We start from the raw sequence: 9,856 nt of genomic DNA, 5'->3' as shown, positions 1-9,856 counted from the left end.
GGATGAATTAAACCTTGATATTTCTGCATTTAGACATCCATATTTGCCATCTATTTATTTCGGCTCTGAAGATATCACAGTCTTCACAGCCAGATGTTTGACACTTCAAGTCTTTTAGAATGTTTCCTGAATGTTGGGAAACTTGGCAGGGGCTCAAATGTGTGAGTTTTTCCCTTCACATAACTGGAGAGACTGTTAAGAGCCTCTGAGAAAATCTTGGAGGGCAGACCAACACGGTGATGTCATACTGGACATTTACTTCAAGCCACCTGATCAAGGAGGGGAAGTAGAAAAGGCTTTTTCAGGTTGCTAGAGGAAGCCTCACAATCACAGTTGCTCATTTCCCTGGGGGTCTCTCCCTGTTCCTTCTGATATCTACTGAAAGAGCACACAGTGGATCACAAGCAACTCAGGTGATATCTGCAGTGTATTAAAAATATTTTTTTAATGCAGGTGATCCACTGATCACTGAGTGAGGTAAATTTTCTGCTCTACCAGTTGCTCGCCTAAAAGGAAGAACTGAGTGAAGGTATGAAGTCTGAAGGCAGCTTTGGCTGCCGTGGACACGAGATGGTACAGTTTAAGATCCTGAGAGAAATGAATCAAGAAGTGGATCAAGTAAGAAAAATAGTAGCATCAGAACCATGAGAGCAGACTTCATCTGGTTTAGGGATCTACTTGTCAGTGGATGGGCCACCCAGGGAGAATACAGAGACATTGATTTTACGACATCCCTGAGGCTAGGGCAGAATCTGCATGAGGGAAGCATTACCCACAGAGAAGAAGGATTAAGATAGGGAGTACACAATCAAATTGGGTCTACACAAGCCCAGGGAAGCAGATGGGATGTAAGCTCAATTTTTTACCTTACTTAAAACCTGGTCTTATCGTAGGATAGGTCTAATGCCTCTTAAATACTTCTCAAATGCTTCCTATGAAAACTAAACCTCTCCCTATCCAACACCAACTCCATATGCAATCTGGATTCCCTGTAAATAAGTAAATGGTGAAACAGATTTATGAGTGTCACAACAGTGAAAGGGCTTTCTCCACTCCAGCCAATTCGTCCATACTCCCAGGACACACTGCAGAAAGAACGAGCTGCTCTGAAGGCATACCATGTGTGACCTGTGTTTAGCACTGATCTCAAGGTGGGTTTATGACAGACCTGTTTCCACTGGAGTCTCTGATGTAACAGGTGTTAATGCTGCTGGCCACAGTTAGGGCTAGGTGCCCTCTCAGATACCTTCACCTTCCTTCCTGCGTCCCTTTGCTCCCCATATCCATACAGACTACTGCATCTTGTACCCATGACAGGAACACCTGGATGTGTGGGATACTTAGTGACATCTCAAACCAAAGGAGGCACCAGCAGGCATGTGAGCAGCTGTGTTGAGACAAGGATGTCCACTGAATAAAAGCGATGCTAGGGTCATAGTCTGAATGACTTTCTCACTGGAAATGTGTATGGCTAAAGACAATTCCCACCCCAGGATGTTACAGTTAGAAAAACTGGTGCCACGCTTGCCCCAAGATCAAGGTCACATTTCAACCCAGATTGCTTTATTCATTTGCTTGATAAAGACAAGTTCAGCATTTGGTTTCATTTCCCATATACAATAGCCCCAACCATTCCATTACCTCTAAGGAAAAAGCAAGCCAGAGAAAGATATTACCTTCTCCTCTCAATTTGGCATGTGTTTCCCTAAGGCGCTCTTCTCCTTCTGCTTCTTGCCATTGCACATCCTAAGTGAAAGCCAGACACTTGCAGAGGTAGTCCTGGGATGGAGCACATTCCTTCCCATGTTCTCTTCATGAATTTGCAAGAGAAACAGATTTGTGCCCTGAAATGCACACCTAGTTGGAGCTGTCAGTGCACGCAATAGCCCTCCTGAGCAACCTCTCCAGTGCCCCCTTGACCTCTCTGTTCCTTAGACTGTAGATGAGTGGATTGATGAGAGGTGTGAGGACTGTGTGAAAAAAGAACAATTTGTTGAGCTGCCTCAGTGGCACTGTTCTGGGCAGCATGTAGACAATGATGAGGGTCCCACAGAAAACAATGACCATAGTGAGTTGAGAGGAGCAGGTGGAAAAGGCCTTATGCCTCCCTATGCTGGATGGGATCCTGAGGATGGCAGCTATGATGCAGACATAGGATGCCAGAGTGAACAGAAATGGGAAAACTACATCTGGGAAAGATAATATGATAATAAGAATTCTGATCATGCCAGTGTCACTGCAGGAAAGTTCTAGCAATGGAGCTTCTTCACAGAAGAAATGGTCAATTGCATTGGGGCCACAGAACCTTTGGTGAGCTATGAAAGATGTGATTCCTGTAGAAATTAGCAGCCCCACAACCCATGATCCAGTCACCAGTTGGAGGCATACCTTCCAGTTCATGAGGCCTGAATAATGCAGTGGTTTACATATGGCCAGATACCGGTCATAGGACATGGCAGCCAGAAGGTAACACTCAGAAGTTGCAAAAGTACCAAAGAAGAAAAACTGTGCCATACATCCTTGCACAGAGATGGTCCTGTCTCCAGGCAGGAAGCTGACTAGTAGCCTGGGAAGGATGCTGTAGCTGTAGCAGGTCTCTAGGCTGGACAGATTCACCAGGAAGAAGTACATGGGTGTGTGGAGATGTGGGTCTGTGACGACAAGCACAATGATGAGCATGTTCCCAACCATGGTTACTGTGTATATGGTCAGGCAGAGGACAAAGAGAGGTGTCTGGAGTTCATGGGCATCCCCCAGTCCCGGCAAGAGGGACTCCATCAGCAAAGTCTGGTTGTCCCATTCCCCTCTCTCCATGCTGTGTTGCAGATATTTCTTTTCCCCGCTTGCCAGGCCGGAGAGCTGCGAGACAGAGTTTTTCTTGATGTGTGATTTCACAAAGGAATGGTGATGGCAACTTCTTCTGGAGAAAGCATGGACGCTTACACACACCTGAGAGTTTTCTGTAAGAAAAAGAAGAGGAGAGAGGAGAGGAGAGGAGAGGAGAGGAGAGGAGAGGAGAGGAGAGGAGAGGAGAGGAGAGGAGAGGAGAGGAGAGGAGAGGAGAGGAGAGGGACATCTGAATCAATGAGGCAATGTGAAGAAGCAAGACTGCTCTAGAAGGAAGGAAATAGGTCAGAGAAGATCATGTGCTTCATATCTTTTACCCTTTAGCTGCAGTCTCTGAGTGCATTTGGGCAGCCTTCCTCCAGCAGCACAGAACCTGCACCTCCACACTTCAACGTGTGCTCTCAGAGCTCTCTACTGTGATAGGGAAAGGGATGGCAAGTGGGAGCTGAGATGGGGCAGGCACAGTATCTAGTATGTGATGGAGATAAACACGCAGTAGGCATTTGTGTATGTGAGCAGGGAAGCCCCATGCTGAGAAACAAAGCCCTCTGCCCAATCCTTCTCCTTGCATTCCTGCAAAATCGGGGAAGGATACACCGATCTGCATGCGATTTCCCATCTTATGACTTTATAGCTTTTACAGTAAATTGGACACAAACATGGCAGGTGCCTACACAGAACAGACAGTTGCTGGGAAGGACTGGCACCTCAAAATGGTCAATCACACCAGCTCCATGACAGCCCTCTCCTGGGCTGTGAAGAGCTGTTCTATGAGGTACTGTTATGGAGAGAGGGTCCCAAAATCAGCTGGAGAGCAGCGTAGGGTCTAATGTGAGAAAGCTGAAGACAGGAGACTGGTCCCTGAGACAAAAGTGAGAGAGAGAAAGATAAATGAAATTTCACTGTGAGAGATGAAGTGACATGTGCAGGCACCCCGTCCCCACACACCTGCCCAGACCCTTCCTACAGCCCAGCTGAGGTATGGGAGTGCCCCTGAGCTGGCTCCCACAGAGCAGCAGCAGAGCTCTAACTGAGCAGTGACAGCCTCACTGCCTGAGACCTCAGCAATGCTGAAGACACAGAGGCAGTATCTGGAGGAAGGAGTGAGCTCAGGAAGGAAGACACTCAGAAAAGGACAAGACAGAGGCACAGGTCTTGTTTAAGCAACACCACACCAGCTCCCATGAGGTAAGTAACAACACCAAATTTGCCTGTGCAAATGCAGCACCTACCTGTAACCCTCACTGTGAACACTGACTTCTCTGATGGTGCCTGAAAACAAAACCCAGGGGCTGGATCCCACAGCCGGTTGCTTCCTGTTCACTTCCTTCCCTTGCTTCTTATCTCTGCAGACCCCAACATAGGCAGCTACGCTCCTGTACTCTGCTTCCAGCAGTTTCTGCTGTGAGGCAGCAGCAGCACCTGAATGTATCTGCTCTCTAAACTCTCCCACTGCTTATAGAAGGAATCAGCCTCCTGAAGGGTCTTGCTGCATCTCCTCTCCTTGGGACTACAGGGAGTGAGCACTGTGTAACTAGTTCCTGGGGGAAGGAAGTTCTGAGCTTGTGGAAAGTGTGTAAACAACTCCAGCAAGGGCTACCCTTCCCCAGACCTCTGTGGCAATTCAGCCTGCTCTGAGGAAGAGCAAAACTGAGGTAGAATAATAAGCAATGGCTTCTGTAAACACTGCAGCAAAGATAAGAAAGACCCCAGGAAAGGGATTCAGATCTCTCCCTGAAGAAGACTACATTGGAAATGACTCCAGAATCAGGCAGCTGTGGCTCATGACAGTCTTTTTTCCTATGTCTACCAATGCTCAGTGGGGAGAAAAAGAAACAAGCAGCAGGCATTTTCTCCAGTCCATGGTGACCTGCGAGGTGGGATGGGATGTCACCTTCGGGGGTGCCAGGATTTGTCTTCAGAGGAGAGAGGCCACCCAAATCTCACTTTGCTACATAGGGGCTAGACCCATCTGGGCTGAAGTGAGCTGAGCTGCCCATATGTCCCCATAGTTTTGAATCACCTTTTCAAAATAAGTCCACAGTGCCTTGTCTGGTGCCTTGCCTTTTCTCTCCAGTGGCTGGCAAGGCAGGAAAGGGTGGCCAGTGCAAATGGACTTTTGTGCCCTGGCTCTTCATGACGGCTGAGATGTATGTCAAAGAAAGGGTGAGTTTCTGCTGAGAGTCGCACTCTGACTGTGAGCACCAACATGGAGATGCCCACATCTGGACTCCACATGCGTGGTCCTCACCTTGTCAGTAGTGGCTGAAGGAGGAAGCCTGTCACCTGCACACTAGAGTATTTTCACTGCCCAGTGGGTCTCTTTGGCCTCCCACCGCCACTCCAAGAGGGGCAGAGTTGCCTCCAACCCTTGTGTCATAGCTCTCTGACCTATATAGATGCCTCAAACAGCCCATGGGCAACAGAACTGCTTCCAGGGTCCTATGTTCAGACAATCCCATCCTAGCACTGCATGTGGATGTTCAGCTGGACGGTGTTGACTTTTCATCTGGATCCCAGCCTATGAATTTGTGCCTGTGTCTCAGGAAGGATTTACAGTCCACTTTAGAGGGCCTAGGGTATCCCATTGACATTCCACTGCTGGTCCAGGTCAACCTGCCTCTCCTAGAGGTCCTGGGTTCTCTCTGCCACCCCTAAGCAAGGCCTTGCGTATCCCAATTTATGTCAGAGGACTAGTGATTGCAATGATGTGTAATTGTGTCCTGGTTTCAGCTGGGATAGAGTTAATTTTCTTTCTAGGAGATGCTATGTTTTGGGTTTGGTGTGAGAATAATGTTGATAACACGTGTTGTTTTAGTTATTGCTAAGCGATGTTTACACTGGTCAAGGATTTTTTCAGCTTCGCATAGAAACTGAGAGGAAGCTGTCCTGGGTTGAGCGACACAGGACTAACTTCTCTTTTAATACTTGGGAGAACTCCCCTTTTAGAAGACTCTAGTGTTTGAATTCATGAAAATATTTACTTTATAGCTGGCTAGGCTATGTGAGATTCAAGGTCTCAATGTTTTCGAGCCTTGCCAGGTGAAGGGATGAGGAAGAGCAAGGTCTGGGCATTTGACTCAGGCTGGCCAACAGGATTATTTAGTACCATGAACGTCATATTCAATATAAATTAAAAATTTGCTGTGTAGTCTCTCTCCCCCTTGGTGTCAATGGTCCAGAGAACTTCTTGCCCTGGTGACAGACCCCAATGCCTTCCCTTCCTCCTGAAGCCATTGCACTCACAGTGCCTGACATTTGCCCAGTCGGTGGGCTTTCTAAAGCTTTTCCACAACTACCATCAAGGACAGCAGAGCTGATGATGATGGACATTGCCATGTCCTTGGGCACAGGTATGCGGGCCCAGATGTAGATGTCATATCCAAGTGCCTGGTGCCCTGTCTACTGTGGCCCAGATTGCTTCCTGGCAGCCTGGAGCCAGAGCAGGAGCTAGCTTGGGGAAAGGAGGTACTAAATGTGGGACCAAGAGAAAACACAGCAGTGCAGACCCCAGTACTACATACGGTTTGTCGGCTAGAGGGTTCTGAGTCTTCAAGTGGACCCCATACATTGATTTGAGTCTATTGCCCAGTAAGCATTACCCAGTTCATTTAAGACAGCCTGGACTATTCCATTAGTCCTCCCTGTTTCAGTTTTTCGGAGGGGCCAACTTTTACAGATGACCAACAAGACCAACTTTTAGAGATGACCAGCTTACAAGACCAACTTTTACATATGATCTCTGCAAGAAACAAGAACAGGAATGATAGGATTCACCTTGGAGGCTTAGTTCAATTGCCCCGTATTGCTGTTGATATGTAGATGCCCTGGAGTATTCAAAACATGCATGAATCAGCACATGTGCGTGAAAATTGGTATGTTTAGAGAGATATTTCTCCCATTCCAGAACAGATGTACAGAGGAGATACATGAATCATCTCCAGAAATACTGTTGCTTCTGGAAGGTGGGGGCAGACAACCAGTTCAGATTCAAGTGTCCCACTTGGAGACCTCTATGATTAGGTGAAATAAGACCTATACTGTTTTTTTTTCAGCTGCCACGGTGATGTCTCCATCTGAGATGCTCACCTGGACTCCTTTGATCACCCCTGTGCAGAGGGAAGAAGTTTGGAAGAATGATTCCTCTTGCTACAAAATAAAATGCCTAAGAATGGTGAAATAACTGCCCTTTTGAAGAGCTACTCTCCTCCCATTGAGTGTAAAAAATGATTTGTTACCCATCTACCATTTCAGGGGTCTGCATTTGGGGAGAGAAATTCCTTCTTTCGTGACTTTGCCAAATGCCTTGAAGTGTTTCTATAGCCAAGCCAATGGAATAGTTGAATGATGGACTGCTAGTGTCAGGTGCTGCATTTCACATGTGGAAGGGCACTGACTCATTTAACATGGAACATATTATTTTGAGTATTTTTAATTATAAGCTAATAAATGTGTTTGGAAATAGAGTGGAGGGAAGGGAAATGTCAACTTTGTTGACAGTCTTATGTGAGGTGTAATGACTACTGGTAGAGATACTACCCATGGTCAAATATATCTTAAATCAGGGTAAGAGCCAATGAGATAGCCAAAAGAATGAAGCATCCAGAAAACATAAAATTAAAAGAATAAATACGTGTGTCTGCTTCTGTAAAGCACAAAGCCACCTGTTGGAAGTTCTGTCAGAGATTTACATTAATCCCTTATAAAATTAATCACGTAGCAAATTGAAATACAAACCTCCAGTGGATACCATCTCCACCTCTGGTAGGCAGCTGGGTGGGATTTCACATCACTTACTGTCATAGTCCAATAATCTCTGACCAGGTTCTTCTAGAAATTCCACACAAGGACAGTTTAATGCATAATACCAGATTCACTTATCTGAAGATATGTGATGTTACATGGCATTTGGATTTAGCAAAGTGATACAACAATGTACTGAAATGTACTGGGCTCCCTAGTTCAAGAGGGACAGGGAACTACTGGAGAGAGTCCAGCGAAGGGCAACCAAGATGATTATGGGACTGGAGCACCTCCCTTATGAGGAAAGGCTGAAAGAGCTGGGACTCTTTAGCCTGGAGAAGAGAAGGTTGAGGGGGGACCTGATTAATGTTTACAAGTATCTAAAGGGTGGGTTTAAGGAGGACGGAGCCAGGCTCTTTTCAATGGTTCCCAGTGACAGGACAAGGGGCAATGGGCACAAGCTAGAACATAGGAAGTTCCGTTCAAATACACGGAAAAACTTCTTTACGGTGAGGGTGACAGAGCACTGGAACAGGCTGCCCAGGGAGGTTGTGGAGTCCCCTTCTCTGGAGATTTTCAAGACCCGCCTGGATGCAGCCCTGAGGGATGTGGTTTAGGCAATCCTGCTCTAGCAGGGGAGTTGGACTAGATGATCTCTAGAGGTCCCTTCCAACTCTGAAGATTCCGTGATTCCGTGATTCCGTGATTCCGTGAAATCACAACACAAGCACAATATATGAATTCCAATATACAGTTGGATTACAATACACTTTACCTGTCCCTATACACTCACCATCATGATGATGTCCCACTTGCAGGGAACAAATCCATGGGTTGAAGCCAGTTCAAGTTCATTGCTCTCTTCAAAGTTCATTTGTCTGGTTGTTCACTTTTTATACTCTGAATGTCATCATGTTTGGATGTCAGAAAGTCCAGCAGAAAGGAAATCTCCTTGCAGGAGCTGAAGGCCAGCTGAGCAGAAAAGACACTCTGAGACTGGTAGCATCAGCTACATGAAGGAGAAGCTACTCTGTTTAACCTCCTCCCCTCAGACCTCACACCCCCTCCACCACTGTGAGCTGTTCTACTCGTAATATCTCTTTTATGGTACTGGAGAATCACTAGTGTGGCAGTAAGTGCAGCCTTCATGAAGCCCTGAGAGATTCCTATATCTGTGGACTAGTTTTTTCCTCTATGCACAGTGCTTTTGGCCATTAGTCTTTGGTGGCTCTGGAGAGCAGCTGTGTTGGAAGGTGACAAAAGCAGCCATGGTAACCAAAAGGAGTAATTAGCTGAATTTTCTTTCCTGAAGCAGTGCAGGTGTTTGCAGTGAGGTCTTCTGAGGTGACACACAAAGATCAGTCTTTGTGCCAAGGTGGGAGTGGGTTGGGTCCAAAGGAGAGACAGGAGAAAGAGAATCAGAGAGAGGGAAAAACAATGCGGCACCTGGAGAAAAGAGGTGGTCTGTGTCTGTGGGAAACTGAATGGTGAATTATTAGCTTCATTAGCACACAAAACCAGGGTAAGAATATTGTGGTCTGGGTCCCAGTAGGAGGATGATTCTTGTTGTGTTCATGCCCAGTAAAATTGCAAAGACGTGTGAGAGAGGGTTCAGGGTTTCATGAAAAAAAGGCATTTGAGAGACCAAATAGTGAATATGTTACAATATGTGTGCACTACTAGCTAATACTATGATGCATTTTTCTGTCCCTTTTACATCTGATTCTGGTTCTGCTCATGGGAGAAATCTTTTCCTGTCCCTGTATGTTCATAACTTCCTGGGTGGCCTGTAAAGCAAATTAAATCACTTAGAATTGCTTCAGGTTTTGGAGGAAGAATTTTCCAAGACTGAGTAGTCACTAAGAAGTACAAACAGAAGACATGAGCTCATTCAACATGTTCACACCTTCTGTGTCTCTTTGACCACAGCTGGGGCTGGATCTGGAAAAACATTGTGGCTGCAGGGACCTCCAGAACCATCTCCCACATGGTCGTGGGCAAGGTTTCTTGTGTTACCTCCTGCCATGGAGGACTCATTTTCCACAGTGACTGTCCCCTTAAGAGCAGAGAAAATTGCTCGTCACTTGTTCCCCCTATCCAAATCCCAGGGCAGGAAGGAAGAGACTGGCCACCAGAAGATTTCTCCCACTAAGGCTTGACTCAGGAGACATCATTTCCTATGGGGTCAGAAGCCTTTTGGCTTCTTCAGGTTTTATGGTTAATGACCTGCTTGCCTCTGAGAGGCAGAAATGCTCTGTGTTAGGCT

The 9,856-nt window shown here is 46.4% G+C and overlaps 1 protein-coding gene across 1 annotated transcript; it reads right to left on the bottom strand.

The window, feature by feature from the left end:
- Positions 1-1,857: 1,857 nt before the first annotated feature.
- On the bottom strand, positions 1,858-2,814 carry LOC128919495 (olfactory receptor 2D2-like). The gene has a single exon (XM_054224793.1). The coding sequence runs from the start codon at positions 2,812-2,814 to the stop codon at positions 1,858-1,860; it is 957 nt and encodes a 318-aa protein (XP_054080768.1).
- Positions 2,815-9,856: the final 7,042 nt, after the last annotated feature.

Source organism: Rissa tridactyla, chromosome 19 (assembly GCF_028500815.1).
Source record: "Rissa tridactyla isolate bRisTri1 chromosome 19, bRisTri1.patW.cur.20221130, whole genome shotgun sequence".
Lineage (NCBI taxonomy): Eukaryota > Metazoa > Chordata > Aves > Charadriiformes > Laridae > Rissa > Rissa tridactyla.
Note: the sequence above shows the minus strand (reverse complement) of the source record. Positions and strands in the feature narration are given on the sequence as shown.

Coding starts and splice junctions, on each gene's coding strand:
- LOC128919495 (XM_054224793.1), bottom strand. CDS start 2,814: ATGGAGAGAGGGGAATGGGACAACCAGACTTTGCTGATGGAGTCCCTC.